A 22,415-nucleotide genomic window follows, 5' to 3' on the forward strand; every position below is an offset into this window, starting at 1 on the left:
AGTAGAGTTAGCAGATATTCATTTCCAAGCAGGAACTTTCTTCTTCTCCTGCTTGCAAATGACATCTCTTCTGTTAGAAGTTTCTTGATTTAGAGAATCCTCTGAAATACAAATGCTAGTAGCCTCTGCTGCCATTTCTTATTGCAGAGACTCCAAGGGGAAATTCACATGCCTGGTAACTTGTGACTTCTGCAGACCACAAATTCACCTCTTAAAAAAGACAAGACACTCTTCACTGGAAGAAAAGAGTGTAGGATGTAGTCCCTTTCACTGTTTCACCTCTTGATCCTTTTGCTCAGAAACCTCCTAGAGTCCAAGCTCTATTCACTCTCCTGAAGGCCTGGGTACTCTACCTTTCATCCCCAGCCACCTTCCCTGGAAGAAAACTAGAAGGATAGAACAGGGAATATACTGGGCTGGACTACATATAAACCTACTCCCTCAATACAAGATATCTCCTAGCAGGAACTGTCTGACCACTAACAACTATCTCTCTAGTAACCTCATACTTATGAGTCTCTGAAGACAGAGTTAGAGACACTTTTGGGATACACATACATATTTTATTTTCCCTGACCTATCTCCACTTCTAGAACAGCAGGGATGTGCAGAGCAAAATTTTATGTTCATATTTCTTATGTCCGAAAGGGGGTCCCACTTGCGGCCAATATGGACATAAAAAAAATCCAATGAGTTGGGTATATGTACATATGTGCAAAAAAAAATTTTAAACCCCCTCACCCTCCTTAATCCCCCCCCCCAGACTTACCACAACTCCCTGGTGATCGAGCGAGGAGTGAGGACGTCATTTCTGCAATCCTTGGCGAGAAGCACGTGACGTCGGCGGCACGTCGAGTGACGCCGGCGTCACGTGATTCCCGGCGAGTTCGCGCCGGACGGCTCGTTCGGCCCAAAAGAACTTTTGGCCAGCTTGGGGGGGTCAGGAGGCCAGGGAGTTGTGGTAAGTCGGGGGGGGGGGATTAAGGAGGGTGAGGGGGTTTATATTTTTATTTTGGCTCAACAATCGCGATTTCCCACATATCCAACATATCTATGTTGGATATGTGGGAAATGCGATCGTTTATGTCGAATCAATTTTTTAAGTTAAAAAAAAATATGAGTAGCGTTTTACTAATGCGGTCAATCCGAATGCACACCCCTATAGAACAGCTCATTATGCCTCAGCTAAATTTTCTGCCAGTAAAATTAGAAAGCAACATTTAAATGCTCTGAGGGGTGGAATTGTCATACCAAAAATTGCCCTCAGCATGGTGTCTGGTGGGCCTATTTCCACTGAAAAGGATATTAAACCCCACAGCTGTCTTCAATCTTGGTTAATTAATTAATTTTTAATAATTGACTATGATTTAATCAGTGCAATAGTTAGTAAAGATATGAGTGCCTTTTGACTATAGGCACTCAAATCTAAGGTAAATATGATTGCAGCATTTAATACAAGAAATCACTAGTCATTTGCATACAATAAACACATTAGCTAATGAAAAGCATTAATTCTGTGATTTTAACAGACAGTAGAAACTATATGGAAATATATATTTTAGATCGCTAAGTTAACTAAAGACAAAGGAATGGAACAAATGTAAAAAACAACTGGGACTGTATACCTGGGTGAACTGGGAATGGACTGGGAAACTGGTTATTGTGTTGGCACACATATCTAATAAAATCCCCCCCAAGGGCGAGTCCATTCAATGTTCTGCATGCATGTATGCACATAGATCCAATTTTATATCATTTGTGCATATATGCGTGCAATAGAAAATGACCATGTCCATTCATGCGAGCTGCCATACATGCTTACATATACGCCCACGAGGCTGTTTAAAAATTATTGTCCCATTCCTAAATTTAGACTCTTAAAACACTGAGCATTTTTTGAAAATTAACTCCTTAGGGAATAAATAGTATTATGATTATGATCATGTTTATTCTAAAAATAAACCTAATTATTTTTCCTTCTTTAGGGTTGCTTTGTTGGTTTTGATCTTGCCCATGCTATTGGTAATGTAGAACTCTACTTACATGATTGGGGAGTGGGATTTTGCCTGTTGGTGTTCTATAAGGTATTTTATTCCATTCATTATGTATTGAATGTTAATACTAAATATGTATAATCTCTAATTTTCACATTGTTCCAAATTAACTTTACTCAAATCTGTTTGAAAGGGGAATAGAAATGATGCTTGAAACATTTGTAGGCATGTTAAAATCTGTTGACATCTGAAAAGGAAGCTGTGTGGCCTTGAAAGCTCATGTGCATCTATTTTGCTGGTCCAAAGCTTGCCATTTTTTCCAGGATCGATACAAGCACTGCTGCTATTCTGCACTGGGAAGCCTTTCAGCAAGGAATATACTATATCTGCCAATAGTCCCCGTTATTTCAGTAGGCTTGTCCACAAACTGCCTGTGTACTCGCCCATACACACACATCTTCTGCTTCTTTGCTACTGTTGACCGAATTGGGCACTGGGGGCACAATAATGGAGTAATCCCACTACATTTTAAATGCTCAGTATGAAAAAGATACAAATGCCAAGATGAAGCTGAGATGTTTATTTGTAAAGCATGAGACTAAAGCTCAACATTTTTCTAGCAATAATATGATATCTTCCACTGAATGGGAGAAAATATATATATATAAAAAAACATTGAAATATATGGATACAAAAAACAATTGTTCACCATCCCTTTATGCAAAAATATAAACAGTATTTACACTTTCTCCAATTAAAGAACATTCTGAATAAGTTTATTTCTTATGCTTTGAATGGGTTATATTCAAAGAGACTTAATGTGCCGTTTACAAAATGACCTGTCCATTATACGGGTAAATATATGCACATACGTCATGTTCACACATAAGTTTACCCAGACTGAGCAGAGGCAATCCTGGAGGTTGGGATTTCAGTGGGCCTTTTTGCATTCCTTCTAAAATTTTCTGATTTGTGCACAGGTTTTTAAGAAACTTTGTGTGCACCAAGGAGCAGGTGGAACTTTCATGGGGTAGATTTGGTGAGAGATAATTTTCAAAGTGGCTTTATGCACATAAGTTCACTTGGAAAATTGGTATAACTTATGCATGTTTCTGCAGCTTTGTTAAGTGGGCTGTTTGAATAATTACCCACAAAGAGGGCAGTTTTCAAAGACAACTCTACAGGTAGAAACAGGGTTTTAGTAAAGAAATTAGGTCTTTAAAAATTGCCAATACTCTCTGCACATAAAAGTACGGTACACTCGTAGGAACAGTGCATGCAAACTTTTATGCACAGAGAGAGAGGGAGGTTTTCCTGGTGGCAAAGATGGGAAGAGCTTAGCATCTACATGCATTTGAATAGTTACACATATACACTGGAAAATGCCTAGTAGAGGCGGGTCCGCACTTTTTCCAACTCAGTTTTCAAAGAGAAATTTTTCCTCATTGAAAATTGGCATTAGGTCTGCGGGTATACAATCCCTGCAGACTTTACACTTCAGTGCACAGTTTTAAAGTTGCCCTCTAATTGAACTACAGTACAATTTGATTTATTAAAGTAAAATAAAACTGATTTCTTGAGCTGAAATGGTTTTTCAACTTGAAAAGGCTGCTTTCTGATTAGATGAAGTGTTCTTTTAATAACAAAAGAATGAGGGTCAGTAACCTAATAATCTGAATGGCTGACAGTTCATGGCATAAAATCCTTTGTAGAAGATTGGAAATGTGCTTATGGTACCCTAAAAGGAAATTGCACAGCATAGACTTTGGTCCAACAAATTTATAGACTAAATTAGATATGGTATTTATTACTCTGACCAAATGGGAATCTGAGACAAGAGGTGAGAATATCATTGGCCAGAGGTCACATAAAGTCATTGGCACAATCAATTGGTTGTTTGTTCCCCTTCTTTAAAGTATATATCCATCAGATCTTTTTTTTTTAATATGGCTCCTATCTACAAGCTTTCTTAATCTGTGTTGACAGAAAGTTTTACTTTAGTATGGTATTTTATAAACCTTCATATATCTACTTTGTTAGTGAATCTGTATGCATTTGCATACACAATAACCACCTTGTGGTGGCAGTAAATTATAGCATGACAATCTATATTTCCTGGCAGTTGCCTCTTTGTAATCTTAGCCTTTACAGTTATAGTCATTTTTCTCCCAGAGTCCAGGATGGCAAGATGAAATCAGTACTCTTGCACTTAGGAAAGGTGATTTTATAACTGTGTGTGATCAGGTAAAGCCTGCACATATCTTTTATGCACAAACTTTACCCCAAATTTTCAAAGCGAACTTATGAGCATAAGTTTGCTTTGAAAATTAATGGCTAATTATCCTGGTATGCATACAGATTAACTCACATAAAATTACAAATGCTGTTTGGAGGGCATAACTAGTGTGAATTCATCTATGTAGATATGTTTTAAAATTTAAAAAAATATGTGCATAAGTTCCAACTCTGCCATGTCTCAACTCCCTGAATGCCTCTGTCCATTATGCATAAAAGTACAAGTGCAACCAGGCTATGCAAATACTTTTAGATGCACTGAGCCACAAGCTATCTTCTAACAACCACTTAATTGAATAAAGCATAGTTTTATAAATGTTAATGGCTTTGAAAATTCAGCCCATAGAGAGTAATTTTCAAAGGTATTTCCATGGAAAAAACACTGTCTTACAGGCAGAAATGGCCTATTCCTAAACTGTCTGCCCAATATGTGGGTATATATATGTGTACACAGGGCAGCTATAAATGCAAAAGTTTGCCTGCAGTGACAAACAGTGTTCCTGTTCTTTTGCATTTCCAAAAGTATAGCATAAATTTTTCTGAAAAACATTTTGCACACATAATTTGCAGTAGTAATTGCATTCAGATAGTTTTGGTGGCATTAATTTTAAAGCGAAAATATTACATTTTTTCACTATGAAAATGGATGTAATTTATGTGCCTATTTGATTTATGTGGCATTCAACAACATTACTAAATAACTTCTTCTGTTTGTAGTATCTGAACTCTGGAGCAGGTGGTCTCGCTGGTGCCTTCATTCATGAAAAACATACCCATGAAATAAAGCCAATGTAAGTAGCAATACTTAAGTGCAACAGTTTCAGATTAATTTTTCTGTCTCTATACATAAAATTTTGCTTCAAAACAATTTTCAAATTTTGAAAAGTAACTGGGATCATTTATATTTAAAAAAAAAAGTGAAATTTAGGGAAGTGATTGAATCATTGAAAATAACCTTTATTCATGAAATAATAGATAAAGCAAACTAGTGTTTATTATATATAATATTATAAGTAAACATGGTAGTTTATAAAATTACATTTATCTGACGTACAGTTTCTTCTCACCAATTTTGTTTCTATCTAGGGATGTACAAAGTCAAAAAAATTGTTTCTGTTCATTTGTTTGTTTCATAGACCACAGTCATTCATTAGGTTCATTTCAAATTAAACAAACAATTTTATTTGTTTTATTTGTTCATTCATTGACCATTATAGTCAATTTGAACCTATTATGGGTTTCCACATTGGGATTTTATAATAATTTCTAATGAAACTGGTAGATAGACATCATCAGAAGGATGAAGGCTTGCCAACATATCAAAATGATGTCAATATGGCACCAAAAGTGGCATGAAGAGTCCAGAAATGGACTAAGACATGTTGGTGGCTAGGGCAGTCTAGTAATATCACTCCCCTACAGTGAGATTTCAGTGCACACCCCCATATTGAGGTTTCAGCACTCTATTGGTTGGTACCTTGGATAATTGCCCATTTGGCTCTCCCCTTTGTACATCTCTGGAAGAGCTCAAGGGCACACAGTGGTGAAAAATGGTACCAGCAGTGGCAGGAGTTCTCCAAGACACCATCAGAGGAACAAAACATCAGCAAGAGTTGCCAGATCACTCCAAGGCTGCAAAAGTGGGGAAAAAGCTCCAGCAACAATAACATAAACTCACCCAAGGCTGTATGAGAAGGACCAAAATGGTATCAAGTGTGACATGAACAGCTCAAGGCACAATAAAGGGGGAATTGTGCATCAAGAGAGGTAGAAAACCCCCAAATGGAGTGATAGAGGATCAAAGAAATCAAAAGAGTAACACAAAGAACCAAAAGCATCATGAGAAGCACAAAGCAGCCACCCAAAATGTCAACAGTACCACAAGGCTCCACATGAGGAGTGAAGGGCACCAACGTAATTGGTAGAAAGCCCTAGTAAGTGAGAAGGTAGAAGAAATCCCTGGAGGAGATTTTATGTCATTTCCATATTATTAGGTGAAGGGGGTAGCTATATGGGCTTGGAGTTGGTCTTCACTGGAGGCTAAGATGCTACTGACTAGAAACACCAAATGTTCTTTAATGACTGGCTGTTTAATATCCTCTAATTTAGACAATCCAGGACATGATTCTTTGTACAAATATATATTCCATTACCTCAGAAGCAGTAATCATAGAGGAGTGCAGTCCAGGTTCTGCATGCTGTACTTCTACAGTCATTGCTTTTTGCTGTGTATAATCTATTGAAGGTTAAATATCAGATGAGACCAATAATTGCAAGAACTGTAAGACAGGGGATTTTAAAGAAAATGTCAAAAAAAGGGCATGAAAACATTAAAGATAACTGAGTGGGTAAGATCTTTGAAAAGCATCAAATAGCTGGGGCAAGACCAAGAGTCAGCATGTACCATAGAGGAAGAAGATTTGAAAGCATCAAGAAGACAGCTGGAGCAGCAGAGGAAACATTCTAAGATAACAAGACTGGTTTGTGTGGTAACAACAATTTAGTACTGGTAATTAAAACCAGAAATAGTAAGAACAGAATAGGGCATAAAGAAGAGTAGCCAAAATCCCCCAAATGTGTACTTTGATGGCTGAGGTAGGAAGAAGAATGGTATCAAAAACTTAAAAAGTGGTGCAGTGAGCATGCAAAGTAATGGATGGCAAGGGCAAGAAAAAGAGTTAGCAAGTACCATAAGGGGAGGATATTTGAAAAGAACCTCAAAGACAGCCAGAGTGGGGGATGTCTGTCTCAGTAGGAGGAATGTGGTTGATCCTACCAGTGGACTAATATATACTGAGGCATGACATGTTATACACCCATGGTCAGCACAGTGAAACTACAAATAGCTCATTAAATCAGTTATGGCTCCATTTGTTACTTGTGTAACTGAGGTGATTATGGAGCTAATACATGCCAACAAGTAATGAAATTCAAGGCATTCTATATGGTGGTTTATAAACAGCACAAAGTCATCAAAACCTCCAAGTTATACAATGCAGGAAATAAAAAACTTCATAAAGTTGTCAAAACACTGAAGGCCTGGAGTGTGGGGAATCAAAAACATCACAAGGTCATCAAAACCCCCAAGGTATACAGTGCAGGAAAGCACAAACCTTACAAAGTCATCAGAACCCCCAATGTGTAGAGTAGAGTGAATCATAAATAGTACAAGGTGATCAATAACCCCAAGGCCTGAAATGTGGCAAATTGCAAAGGGCACAGTTGTCAAAACACCCAAGGCATGGAGTAAAAAGAATCTAAAACAGCACAAAGGTGTCTAAATCCTATAAAGCTTAGATTGTAGTCTATCATAAACAGCACAAATGTATCTAAACCACTAATGCATTTATACAGTCCATTGCAGACATCACAAAAGTGCAGAAACTGCAAAGCTTAGAATGTGGACCATCACATATAGCACAAATGTGTCTAAATCCACAAGGCATAGCATGAAATCCATCGCAAATAACACAAAAAATGTCATAGCCTCCAAAGCATAGAGTATAGTAAATCACAAACAGTATGAAGACCTAGATGGCCTTGACAACAAGACGTAAAACCAAAAAAGATGTGAAGTAGGAGGAAAAACTTGTATTTTTTTTCATTTTTTCAATTATTTTTCTAGGGACAATGCATCAAAGTATAATTAACAAAAAAACAGGATAGGAGAACTAGGTTGGGATTGTAGAGGGGTTGAACAAAATAAGAGCCAGAAAAGTGGTATGGTAGAAGAAGAAACTTTCATTTTTTTCTTTTATCAAATGTTATTTTTCTGGGAATAAATCACCCCAGTATAATCAACAATGTAACAGGATGGGAGAACTGGACTGGGATAGAAAAAGGAGAAAAGGGGTGGGGAAGAAGGAAAATGTGTATTATTTTTTTGTTTTTCTTATAGACAAAACACCCCAGTGTAACCAATAAAGAAACAGGTGGGAGAATTAAACTGAGATCCAAGCAGTAAACAACATGGTTTTAGTATATAGAGGTGGGGATGAAGTGGTAGATTAGAAGGTATTGCTTCTCTTTGTACTAACCTCTGAGGTGGCCACTCTTTCTGCCCTTTATCTCCAACTTGCTTCTGCCTCTGCTTCTCTTTACACACCCTATATACTAGCATCTCCTTCATGAATGTGAGATAATGGGACTGGAGGGCAAGGCTCCCTTTCACCTGTGGATCACAAAGTGTGGCAAGTATTTATGTATTGTTTTCTATCAGAGGTTCAGTTTATCTGCAAAGAGTCCATAAACTGCAAAAACTCTGCTTCTGTTCTCTTTTGCTTATGGAAATCCTTTAACTTTTGCTTCAGAATATTTACTCTAGGATATCCCTATCCAGAGTGGTCCTTCCAGGTCTCAGGTACTCTGTGACATCCATAAAAAGCTTCAGGATATCTACCAGCTGCCTCATGACTACACAATCTTAATTCCCCAGAGCACGTCACACCTATCTCCATTTAACGAGACAGATCACGAAGGAGTGTCTGCTACTACACTAACCTCTACAACATCATATAGAGTAGGTGGAATTCCAGTGGATGCAAATATTTTGAATGGGATGCTTGTAAAGCATCCCAAATTCTTCCTACTTTTCATGAAGAAGCTGCCCTGTTTTCATACTTCTATGGAAGTACCATGTTATTTTCCTGTACTTGTCTATCAATTCCTCCAGGTATTCATTGTCAAGGTCCTTGGTCACCAGTCCTTGAGCATCCTTTCACTGCCAGGTGAAGAATGTCTATAAACATTGGATTCCCTGAAAGCCTCCCCCCCCCCCCCCATAGTATATTAAATGTATGCATTAGACCATTGTTTGTGACAAAGAAAACTGCACTCTTAAACTCCTCGCTCTCCATTCTAGCTATCAATCCTCTAGCATCTCTATTATAGCTGATATTGGCCAAGGTATGTGCCTCATCTATCTACTGGGTATGCAGCAAAGCACACCTGCAACTTTATGCTCAATCCCCACTGGAGTTACTGCCTTATCTTGCCTCAGCCAGATGCCATCAATGTGCCATCAAGGAGAGGAAAGAGTGCTTAGCATTCATGGCAGTCAAGATGTTGCTAGTGAAATGCATGCTACTCCCCTCTACTTTAGACAGCAGTTCCCAGATGTGACTATGGCACTGGTTGTACAGAGTAGGGTTGACTTTCTTCCTGAAAGTGATTCTGGAGGGGTCTTTTTAAGTTGGCACTAAGAACTGCATGGTCTAATCATTAATGGCAGTCATTTCCCTGAAGTTCCTCATTACAACTTTTGATTGTTACGGACGTTGATCCCTGGGCTGAGGGGGAATTGGTACCACCAGTGGGGAAGCAGCCCCACTGGTTCCTGCCATTGGCAGGTGAGGCTGGGGAAGGCCTGAGACCATGTTGGAGCTTCACCAATACCAGCTCTCGTTCCCCTCAGGTTGAGCCCTTGGGTACCGGGGCTAGCTGGACTTACATGGGGTCTCGGGTTGAGCTGGAGCATACCATGTGGGGGATGGCACAGGATGAACAGGTGGTGGTTCTTGAGGCCAGGTACTGGCAAGTGTCTTGGCCGGCAGTGAATCTCGTAGTCGGGCAGGCAAGGGCTTGGCAGGCGGCAAATCTCCTAGTCAGGCAGGCAAGGGTCTTGGCAGGCGGCGAATCTCATAGTCAGGCAGGCAAGGGTCTAGGCCGGATCCAAAGGCAGGACGAAGTGCAGGAACATAGGAACAGGCTTCCAAGTCAGGATTCAGGAGCCAAGTAGCCAAGGCAAGGCCTGAGGAGCAGCCCATGCCTTAAATAGTCTGTCGCCCGGAAGGAGGGGCCCTGGCACCTCCCGCGGTGATCCCTTCAAATAGGGTCACATGGCGCATGCGCACATGTAGGAGGCCAGAGATCAGCTGGCAGGCCCAATCGGGCCCAAGTTGCATCCAGACCGCGATGCGCCATCGGCGAGGGAGGTCCAGTGGCAAGACCGCACAGCGGGGTGTGCCGGCCGCAGTTTCCTGCCACCGCGAGGCTCCTGAGTCCAGCGAAGGAGGGACAGTGATGCTGGTAGGTGCAGGGAACTGGTCGCGGATTTCTGCGGCCAGCTCCCGTAACAGTACCCCCTCCTCTAAACCCCTCCCAGGGGGTCTGGGTTTCTTGGGATGATCCTTGTGAAATTGTCGGATTGAGTTCTTGTTAAGAATATTGGTGGAGGGCTCCCAGGAGTTCTCCTCTGGGCCAAATCATGACAGTAGATACTCTCTCCTCCGGCCTCTTCTTCACATGTCAAGGATCTTCCGGACTTGGTACGAAGTTTCTTCCTCCACGGAGACTTGAGGAGGTTCTGGTGCTTTTCTGGAGGGCCAAGATAATACCAGGGGCTTTAACAAGGAGGTATGGAAGGCTTGTGGATTTTTAGGGACAATGGTAGGTGGAGTTGGTAGGTTACCGGCCCCAGCTGCTGGAGTAAGGAGAATGGCCCAGTGTAGTGGGGTGCGAGGTGCATGGATGGGACTCTCAGGTGGATATAGAGAGTTCTGAGCCAGACTTCTGTCCTAGACGGTACTGGGGAGCAGGTCTGCGGTGGCGATCAACAAACTTCTTGGTCACACGGGCCGCTTCCTGAAGCATTCGACGTACCTGGCTCCATTGTTCTTTCAATCTTCCAGCCGTCACTTGGGCGGCAGGAGAGGGAACAAATAGAGGCAGAGGTAACAAGGGGAGCGATTGCTTTCCGTAAATGATTTGACATGGGGAGGCCCCCTTTGCCATATAGGGGTGTGAGTACTGTGAGAACTCGGCCCATGGGAGCAGATCATCCCAGTTGTTCTGGTGGGTGTTGACATACATCCTTAGGAACTGCTTTAGGGCCCGGTTGGTCTGTTCTGCTTGCCCATTTGCTTCAGGGTGGTAGGCCGATGTGAAATCCAGGACGACATGGAACTTTTTACAAACGTTTTGCCAATAGTTGGTGGTAAACTGAGGGCCACGATCTGAGGTGATATGCTGAGGGAGGCTATGGAGTCGGAAGACGTGCTGCACAAACTGTGCTAATCAGGAAGCTGAAGGAAGGCTGTGTAGTGCTGTGAAGTGGGCCATTTTAGAAAAACGGTCCACCACGACCCAGATGACAGTGTTCCAATCAATGTCTAGTGTGATAACTGGGGGCTTAATTAAAGTTACCTTTGAGCCAGACATATCCTGGTATCCATGACACATTTGTTTGATAAAGTGTTGTTAACAGCCGAATCCTTCCAAATACCAATGATAGTCTGCATAGAGGAAGTATTAGGATTAACTCCCTGAACAGGGGTGAAAAAGATACCTCCATCTAACTCCTCTGATGAAGCCACAAAACTAAGGTTGCAGTTGTCACTATAGTGGTAGCCGCAGGCACTGGAATCACCCGATTGTTGGGGCTTACCAGTTTTGGCTCCACTTCCACAGGTATCTTAGTGAAGGGAGGATATGGTGTGGTAGGTGCACCGGGACTCAAAGATGTTTCTTCAGCCCGCAGCACAGGGTTTGCTCCCCGTCAGAATTTGCAAGGGCCTTGGCTGGCATTATTGCAGATGTTGGGGTGAAGAAGTCCTTAATATGAGGCTGAAGCAAGCTTATTGAGGGAGAAGCCTGGACAGACTCCCTCAATTTGGTCTTCCTCTTGGTATATGGCATTTTAGGAAAATAAAGAGAAACAAGAAAATGGAGAGAGTTCAACCCATCTTTTTGGTCTCCCCTCGCCCCTGCCATATTTCAATTTCATGTGGGTAGAGCTGCCTTTTGCCATTCTAGGCTTAAAGAAGTCCCACTTTAAATTGGATGCAGGACTACATCTTTTGTTATTATTGCCAACCTTGCTAACATTTCCTTCCTCCCTCCTCTGCTTTTACCAAACCCTTATATGATGGATTTTATCACTGGGGGTTTGGATATTAATTTTAAAAAAATGTTAGTAGTGTGTCATAACTGACTGTACTCCCACTAACCAAGGCACACTAATGTGTATGTTTGTGCGAAGAGCTATCACACACATACAGACAAAGCAGTGTCATGCTTTGCAGTAGTGCTGAGCTGCTGACACTGACACAGGCACTACTAAACATGGGCAGCCTGATATGTTTCAGTCTCTATACAGTACTGTGCACTTTTTACCTCACTGGATTATGTGCCCATTGCCCAGGCAGACAGAGACAAAATCAGTAGTACCACTGCAATCGCCCCATTTTCTCCCACCCACACCAAGACCCCCCCTTCCCTAAGGGAGAAAAAAAACCAGCTAAGTGCTTCTGCCTGTCTTTCTTTGCTGACTGGCACAGTGGGTGAAACCACTGCAGACAAGAATAAAATTACTGGCAGCAACCAAAATGATTTTTCTTTTTTTTTGAAAAGTTGAACTGTTTGAGAGCTCCACCCCACTTCCAAGATAAAGTCTACAGAAGAAGCTGAAAAACAAATCCTGCACGTGTTCAGTCTACAGGATCAGCATCACTGGATTCAGAGAATAGCAATAGGCTGTACAGGAAAAATGTTTCACTGTGTTATGTAGCCTCTCTATTCTCCTTGACATGAACTGCTCAGGTTGTGACAAGATGGTTAGGTCACATATGACTCACGGGAAAAGACTGGTTGATATATTTACACCTATTCTCATTCCCCATTAATTTGTAAGGCCCATAGACTTCTATGGTCTATGGAAATGAATGGGGTACAAAATGAATGAGATGAATAGGATTTGTTTCATTTGTGGGATCCCTTCTATTTGTTTTGGGAACCCACAAAAGAAAAGAACAGGGTCCCATTCATTTTGGTATACCCATTCTTTTTAAACGAATGCTTATTCTTAAAAATAATTTGCAGATGATCCTCAATTTGACCCTCCACCTAAAATCACCTAATTTATTCTTCTCAGTCATGTCTTTGCTGCCTAAATTAAAGTTTCTTCTTTGTTTTATTGTGTGTCTTGTCTGTTGCTCCTGACCAGAATTTAAGCTCCAAGGAATAAGAATGATTCATTATGGGCTAGATTTTAAAAGCCCTGCACACTTAAATCCTGCCGGATTCACACGCGCAGGGCACTCGCGCACCGGCGTGCCGATTTTGCATAGGCCGCCGGCATGCGCAGAGCCCCGGGACGCGCATAAGTCCTGGGGCTTCATAAAAGGGGCGGGAGGGGCCATGTCGGCAGTCCAGGAGCGTGTCCTGGGGGCATGTCTGGGGTCAGGGGGCGGTCCGGAGCGGATCCGGGGGCGTGGCGATGGTTTGGGGCGGCCGGGAGGGCGGTCCCGAGTCCCCCGGCACTGCGGCCTGTGCCGGGGATGCTGAGGTGGCGCGCGCTAGTTACGCCTGCTTCAAGCAGGCGTAACTTGCTCAACAAAAGGTAGAGGGGGATTTAGGTAGGGCTGGGGTAGATAGGGGAAGGGATGGGAAGGTGGGGGGACTTGGAAGGAAAGTTCCCTCCGAGGCCGCTCCGAAATTGGAGCGGCCTCGGAGGGAATGGAGGCAGGCTGCACGGCAGGTGCGCACAGGCTGCTGATTTTGCACAGCCTTGCGCGCGCCGACCCCGGATTTTATAAGATACGCACGGCTACGCGCGTATCTTATAAAATCCGGTGTACTTTTGTTCGCGCCGGTTGAGCGAACAAAAGTACGCGCGCATACTTATTTAAGATCTACCTCTATATGTCTCTACAGTTCTGACTACATCTGATATGCAGTATACAAATCATTAATAATAATAATAATAATAATAATAATAATGACCTTTAGTTTCACTGAAAACTTTAATTTAACTATTTATTTTTAAATCAAAATTTTTGGGATTTCTTGGCCCAGGATATTTTATATATTATAGTAAGTGACATAATAAACTCTAAAGGGTACCTTTAGGGAGCAATTTTCAAAAATATTTATGCACATATACTTTTCTAAATTACTTCTGTGGGTTGATCACATAAAAGTATACATGAAAGCGATTTCATGTGTACTTTTATATGTACAGCAAAAAGGTCTTCCTTGGGGTTGGGGAGAATCATTTACATGTCTATTTTTTGTTTTCAAATATATATAAGAAATGTTTGCATAAACATTTACACCTGCTCACTAGAGAGAGTGTAAATGTGTCTGACTTTGCAGAGCTAAGGTATGCATGATACTACTAATCTTGACTTGTACAGACTTACATGTGTGAAAATTAGGGCTGAAGTCTCCATCTACTTTATACACATAGACTTCAGTCCTACCTAGGCTATTATAAAATTACCCTCCCTGATAGTTATTTTCAGGCTTCTCTCCCCTTCCTCCCCATAAGGTTAACTCTGAATTTATACAGCATTTTGGGACAGAAGGCTAAATTGTTAGCTTTCTCACCAGAATCATGATTTATAATTGAGAAAGCATCTACCTTTTTGAACATTTGGTGATGCCAAGACAGAAGTATAAAGCCGGTTTAAAAATGATAAAATTAGGTAAAATATGTGACAAATGTCTTTCCACATTGGAGTCTCCTTTCTACCTATTTAAGAGACAATAGAATTACTGGCTATGGCACAGGAGATTCAGTTTAAAATATATGCCAGCTCATGACAAAAGGTGACAGTCAGCTCAGTTTATTCTGTGTTTTTATTTTTTGGCTAATGAACTTCTTCCCATTATCTGCAACATAGCATCTGCTATAATATTATGTAGGTAAAGAAACAGAGTATACCATATGCAAGCATTTCCATATTAAGTTATTATACCATATCAGTAAAACAGAATTGTACTGTTAAAATTGAATATTTTATTACATATTCTGCAATCTGTTTAGCAAATCATTTTGTGGATCAAGGTTGACATCCAGTGGCCAAAAGAATTTTATCAGTTTAAAATCCTGATAATTTTTTCTGAGGATATGCTGTTAAATAGTAATTTGATAATTTTGTCATTTTATTGTTGAATTTGCTTAATAATATAAGGCACAATACAGAAAGTATTTATGGTTGATTTTTAATTTTTCAGAAAAACAAATTAGGGATGTTTCATTTTTCAGTTCGTTTTAGGGAAGCTTTTTCCCCATGAATTTCAATTTGTTTAATATTTGATTCCTTTTTTCATAAAAAAAAAAAAGAATCAAACATTAAAAAATAACCCCGAAAACAAACAAAAAAGAAAATGGGGCATGTCTAGGCCTCTTGACCTCACCACCCATCTATCTCACTCTGAAAAATGCCGGGGTCAGGATCCCCCCCCATACCCCCCCCCCGGCCCACACTGGTGTAGCCTAGGCCCAGGCCAAAGCCTTAGCTAGGGATGTGCATTCGCTGACATTTGTGCATCCATTCATTTAATTTATTTTGCCACTAAGTTCGTATATAACAAATGGATGAATATGTGCACCTACATCTATTGTGCTCCTGCATAGGCGTACACTATTCGTTGTGCGTTCATACATCCATTCATTAGATACACATTTAGTGGCAAAATGAATCTAATGAATGGATGTGTGAATGCAATCCCTAGCCTTAGCATTGTGTAGGCAAAAGCTGTGGTAGGTCACTGTGACATTGGCCTAAGCTGTATGCAATGTCAAGGCTTAGAGGTCTGGCAAAATGCTTCATCATAGACCTGATGCCAAGGCCTAAACTGGATGCTGTGGCCTCGGGTTCGGCCTCAGCTAGAGCCTGGACCCAATGCTGATGCCCAGTCTGGAGGCCGGGCTTTGATGCCTGGGTCTTGGCCTGGTCCAAAGCCCAGGCCTGATGCCAGATACCATGCCAGAGCCTGGATCACAACACTAGGGATGTGCAATGGAAAAGCCCCTATTTATTTAGGGGTAGATTTAAAATACTTGCGCGATCGCGTACTTTTGTTCGCACACCAGGCACGAACAAAAGTACGCTGGATTTTATAAGATACGCGCGTAGCCGCGCGTATCTTATAAAATCCAGGGTCAGCGCGTGCAAGGGGGTGCACATTTGTGCAACCTGCGCTCGCCGAGCCCAGCGCGCACTGCCTGTTCCCTCCGAGGCCGCTCCGATTTCGGAGCAGCCTCGGAGGGAACTTACCTTCACCCTCCCCCCACCTTCCCCTCCCTTCCCCTACCTAATCCACCCCCCGGCCCTATCTAAATCCCCCCCCCCCACCTTTGTCGGCAAAGTTACGCCTGCTGAAAGCAGGCTTAACTTTGCGCGCGTTGCCGGCAGCCCCGCTCCGTCCTCCGGTCCGGGAGGCTGGTCTGGAGGCCTCGACCACGCCCCCGGGCCGGCGCCACACCCCCGGGCCCACCCTGAAACGCCGCGGCACGCCCCCGAAATGCCGCGTCGTTTCGGGAACGCCCCCGGACATGCCCCCTCCCGCCCCTTTTCAAAAGCTCCAGGACTTACGCGCGTCCCGGGGCTTTACGCGAGCCGGCGGCCTATGCAAAATAGGTGCGCCGGCGCACGCGGGCCTTTTAAAATCCGCCCCTTAATTTGTGGGAACGCAAAATGAATGGTAATCCCCCATGAATGAAACGTATCATGTTAGTTTCATTCGTTTGGTTCACAGTGCTTTCTTAGCAGCCTTTTGAAATAGGTGAAGGTCATGTGGGAATATCCATAGCAACCAGCCCTTTCCTGTGAGTCATAAGTGACCTCACATCGCTGTCATAGAGTGGGTTGGACAGGTTGGTAAGAAGACCAGAATGCCAACATATCAGATTGAAGCATTTTTTTAATTCAGCCAATCACTGCTTATCCTGGTGATTTTCTACCTTCAGCAAGTGTAACACAGTGCACTTTCTTCTTGGGTTCTATCTGAGAAGGTTGTTTGCTGATTGAGCTCTCTCAAAGTGTCTCAATTATCTATCGAATTGCTAAAAATCAGAGCTATTCCTAATTTGCTATTGCTGAAAAAGATATTTTGTCCTTTTGTGCTGCTGTGCCAGGCAGCCAGCTTTTTTTAATGCACATTTTTTTTACTGCACTCAGACTTTTCTCTCTGTCTCACACACTGAGACAAGCTGCCAGCAGTGGCATTTTGCTGCTGATCTTACCCCCTTGGGGTAGGTTGCAGGCAGGGTTTGAGTTATGTGGGTGGGAGAGAGTGTGAGAGTTGCAGTGGCTGTCTGGCAGTGGATATTTTTCAACTACAAGTGTCGCAGTCGAATCCAGGTTCAGTTAGCTAAGGCAGAGGGGAGTGTGCATTTCACCTGCGATATCTGGACCACCATGAATGCTTCACACTCTTACCTCTCCCTGACAAGCACACTGGTGGGACCTGGCTGAGGCAGGGGCAGGCAGCAGCTCTATTAGTGACCAAGTATCAGGGTGCAGGTGGGCTTTACTGCACACCCACCTGACAGACGAGGCCCATACCTCAGCCAATATTCTATCATGCATCAGAGACAGTCTGGAGGGGTGGCAGCTACACCAGAGAGCCAGGAATATTCAGGCAGGGTTCTTTGTCACAGACAATGGTACAAACATGGTAAAGGCAATATCCGATGGGGGTATTCAGAACATCCAATGTGTTGCACACTGCACCTGGTAGTAAAGTCAGCTCTGGGGTTGGAGTCCAAGCACCAAGACAATGAATACCTGCATATGTTAATACAGAAGTGCAGGAACATAGCAGGATTCTTCCACAGAAGTGTGAAGGCAGGGCAAGATGAGTTGAGCCCACAGGTTCTGGAAGCCAGCAAGATTTTCCAGACCACGTACAAGGAAGGTAAAAGTACACAAAGTCAGAGGCTAGGCTAATGTCATCGCAGGCAGAGAGCAAAGTAGAGTCAAGGGCCAGGCTGAGGTTGAGGCAGGCGGATACCAAAGCAAAGTCATGTTCCAGTCTGAAGTCAAGGCAAGCAGAAAGCAAATCAAAGTCAAAGTACAGGCTTAGATCAAGGGAAGAAGAATTAGGCTAGGGGAAGAACACACAACAGAACAGACAGTAAAGGTCAAGGATGGAACAAGGCAGAGCAGGAACACGCAGAAACAAACCAGGAACAAGGTAAGAACACACTGAAGCAGCCGGTACTGCAGAACAAGCAGGAGATCTGTTGCAAAGGCACTGGAAGGTGGCTCTGAGCTTCCCTTTATATTAGGCAGGATGTGATATCACCTGTGCATGTCACAGGAAGTCTAGCCAACAGACCCTATAAAAGGGGTACAAGAAGTGCAGGAAGTTCAGCCATGTTCCTGGGATGAAGCACAAAGCTGAAGGTTATGCCAGATGTGCTTCAGACCAGAAGTGAGGGGTGTTGCATAGATTAAATGTTTTCTACACATTCGAAGGAAGGCCAAATGACTGTGCTATATTTAAAGGGACACTGGCAGGGCAGAAATGATGAGATCACTCCTGTCCTTTTGGAGGATGAAGACCCCATGTAAAGAGTAAGTGGGGGGTGAGGGAGGGCCTCAACCCCTACATTGGATTATTTGCAAGGAGTAGGTGTCCAAGAATCCAGGAGGAACCTGGCTGAGTTTGGTTCAGCCTAGTCAGGGAAGCTCTTGGCTTTGAATTATTGGTATGCAGTTGGGGGAATGGAGGGGCCTGGAAAGTCCTGAGATGGCCCCAGGAACTGAGGGAGTGGCTAGAGCCTGGGGAGTTCCTTTACATTTTTTAATATATTTTTTGAAGCAAACTAAAAATAACCCAAAATTTTGGGATATTTTTGGGCAAGTCTAATCTCAATTCATTCCATTTAGAACAAATGGAAAAGAAACTTTTACCCCTCTGAAAAACCATTTGTTCTAATACAACTGATTAAACCATTGTAACCAGAACCGTTGCTATAATTCGCTGCCCCCCTGCAGATATACCTTCTCTGAAATACAGCATCACTATTGTTTACCCCTACCTTACTACAGTATTCCCATTGTTAATTGTACCTCTCTTACGATTGTATTTACCATCCCTAATGTAACCAAGCTAATTACTGTTAACTGGACCCGTACTAATTCAACCATCCTCTACTTTGTCCCTCCCCTATTCCCCCCTTGGCTGTCTAGCACTGCTATCATTGCTCTCTGTTGCCTCCTTTCTCCCTCTCCCTGGCCTTATCATGACAACCTACCCAATCCCCCACATTCACTACCCATCCCGCAGACCCCCATTCCTCCCTCATACCAACTCACCCGCCCTTCGCAAATCCCTTCTTCCCATCCTCATCTCCCCCCTGACACAGCTACTAGGACTCACAACCCTTTTCAATAGTCCTTTACAATGCTCAATCTCTCTCCAAAAAATCCCCAATCCTTAACGATCTACTACTTGACTGCAAACCTGAAATTTGCGCCATCACAGAAACCTGGCTCAAGGATTCTGACATTGTCCTCCTTAATCAGCTCCCCACACACTCCTCCCCACACACTCCTCACCATCCCTAGACCTAAGAAAATAGGTGGAAGCCTCCTTTTAGCAGTTAAAAAGCATCTAAAACTCAAACCTGTGAACATTGACACCCCTCCCAGATTTGAAATTGATCTGTTTAAATCCCCTGAACTACAAATCTGCCTTGTCTATTCCCCTCCTGGCCTTCTAGACCTCAACCCTTCCCCTCTTATTGAATTCATTTCTGACAACATCCACATCAAAATCCCAGCCATTATACTAGGAGACTTTAATCTCCATGTAGAATCCTCCCCCCTTTCATCGTCTTGTGAAATCTTACTTAATTCACTCCATGCCATTGGCTTTAAACAAATCATCTCCTCCCCCACCCATAAAGCCATGCACACGCTAGATCTTATCTTCATTAATTCCTGTATCCATTCATCTAACACACCCTCATGCACCTCTGTTCCTTGGTCGGACCATTCCCACATCGAAACCCTACTCTCTATAAATGCCCCGACCATTTGCGACCCTGCACAAAGTACCACCATTGTCTTCAGAAAATCCTGCTCCAGTGAGGACCTGATCTCAGCTTTCTCCAATTCTCTGTCCAAACTCGACTGCACCAATCCTGAAGCTGCACTTGCCTTGTGGAGCAACCTCACCCATGACATTGCAAATAATTTATGTCTGATCACCAGACGTGACTTGCACCCAGCTTCAAAAAATAAAAAACTATGGTACACCACTGAGTTAAAAATAATGAAAAATAATCTCAGACGGAGAGAGAGAATCTGGCGTAAAGACCCCTCACCTCAATATGCTTCCATCTACAAATCTGCCCTGCACTCCTACAGACTCTCCACACTTACGTCCAAATGCGACTTTTATGCTTCTAAAATACATGAATACATGTACAACCCCAAAGCCCTTTTCTCCTACGTTGTGGATCTCACTAAGTCCTCCCCTCCCCCATCCCTGTCAACGAAGTTAGTAGCAAATGTGAAGAACTAGCACTCTATTTCCACAAAAAATAGCAAACATCCACCTCAGATTCCCCCTCACCCCACCTCCCACCCCTCCTGGTCCAAGCTTAACTACTGCTTTCCTTGACTCCCTTGACCTCACCTCCTCCAAGGAAATTGAATCCATTCTTAAGAAGATTAAACCTGCATCCCACCCTACAGACACCATCCACACCAAAGCACTCCTAAGTTGTCCTAACTATTCCTAACACTATCGCCAAACCTCTAGCTGACATCATTAATTTCTCCCTTTCCTTTGACACAGTGCCTGACACACTCAAGCATGCAGTGGTTAAACCCCTGCTCAAAAAACCATCACTAGACCCCAATGACCCATCCAATTTTCATCCTATCTCAAACCTCCCATTTATTTCCAAAATCATGGAAAAGGTAGTCAACTCCCAACTCATGGATTACCTTGAAAGCAACAATATCCTATGCCCTTCACAATTCGGTTTTCGCAAGCACTTCAACACTGAAACCCTCCTACTCACCCTCTCTGACCACCTCATCAGAGGCATGAACCAAGGTCACTGCTACATTCTTGCTCTACTTGACATTTCCTCTGGGTTCGATGCAATAGGCCACAACCACCTCCTCTCTCGCCTATCTGAAATAGGCATCTCAGGTTCAGCCCTCCTTTGGTTTAAATCCTACCTGTCCAATAGACAATTCTCTGTCAAAATAGGCAACGATGAACCCACCCATTACTCCCTCTCCCAAGGAGTTCCTCAAGGTTCCTCCCTCTCATCCACCCTATTCAATATTTACCTCACACCCCTCTGCCAGCTCCTATCTGACCTTGACCTCAAATTCTACCTATATGCCAATGACGTCCAAATTATCATACCAATTCATGACTTTATCTCCGAATCTCTAAAATTCTGGGAGAAATGCCTTGCTTCCATTAACACCCTACTCACAAATCTCCACCTCACCTTAAACACCACCAAAACTGAACTGCTCTTCATATCCCAACACCAAATCCCTAAACCTTCCCTGGCAAACGACCCAGCATATAGTTCCATCTCCGCTCAGCCCTTTGTACGAGATCTAGGTGTCCTGATAGACCAGCAATTGAACCTGAAAAAATATATCAACGCTATACTCAAGGAAGGTTTCTTTAAGTTTAATGTTCTGAAAAAACTAAAACCTTTACTCCATACCCATTATTTCCATACCGTCATCCAGGCCACGCTCTCATCCAAAATGGACTTCTGCAACCCCCTACTCCTAGGCCTCCCCTACTCCACCATAAAACCGCTTCAAACGCTCCAGAATGCGGTAGCAAGAACTATCACAAATGCCCGTAAATCTGACCATATCACCCCTATCCTTAAAGACCTTCATTGGCTCCCAATCCCCTCACTCATCCTCTATAAAGCCCTTACTATTATTCACAAATTCATCTACAGACACAATTCCGAGTGGCTTGATGAGCCGTTCCACCTCACACTCTATAACCGCCCCACCAGAGCAACCAATTGTTATAATTAGTGAGGTTTGGGTGGACCCTTGGACACTGTGGTAGCTGACCACGCCCATGGGGGGAAGTCCCGTGAGGGGCCACAGGTCAGGCTCAGCTCTTTGACACAAAAACACAGATTTATCTTTATTTAGACAGTTTGAGAAGCCACCAGAGGTGGCAGTAGTGAGTAGAAGATGTAGCCCGGCTGGACTAGTATTCCCCAGGCGCTGGAACAGCAGTTCCTCCGGTAGCAGTGCTGTAGAGAGAACTGAGAGAATGAGTACAATAGAACATTCACAGAGTCCCAAATATGGAGAAGCCCAGAGTTAGGGAGAGCTGGCCCTCAAGGAGAGAGTACCAGATCCCTGGGAGCAGGGAGACTCT

General features: G+C 43.0%; 1 protein-coding gene across 3 annotated transcripts in view; it reads left to right on the forward strand.

The window, feature by feature from the left end:
* The window catches only part of KYNU (kynureninase), a 227,840-nt gene that overhangs the window by 156,366 nt on the left and 49,059 nt on the right, over nt 1-22,415 (forward strand). For all 3 annotated transcript variants that reach the window (XM_029605405.1, XM_029605408.1, XM_029605407.1), the window contains exons 10-11: nt 1,986-2,084; nt 5,007-5,080. In XM_029605405.1, coding sequence (XP_029461265.1) covers nt 1,986-2,084; nt 5,007-5,080 — 173 coding nt within the window. The remainder of the gene's footprint in view (nt 1-1,985; nt 2,085-5,006; nt 5,081-22,415) is intronic.

The sequence above is a fragment of the Rhinatrema bivittatum genome, chromosome 6 (assembly GCF_901001135.1).
Source record: "Rhinatrema bivittatum chromosome 6, aRhiBiv1.1, whole genome shotgun sequence".
NCBI lineage: Eukaryota > Metazoa > Chordata > Amphibia > Gymnophiona > Rhinatrematidae > Rhinatrema > Rhinatrema bivittatum.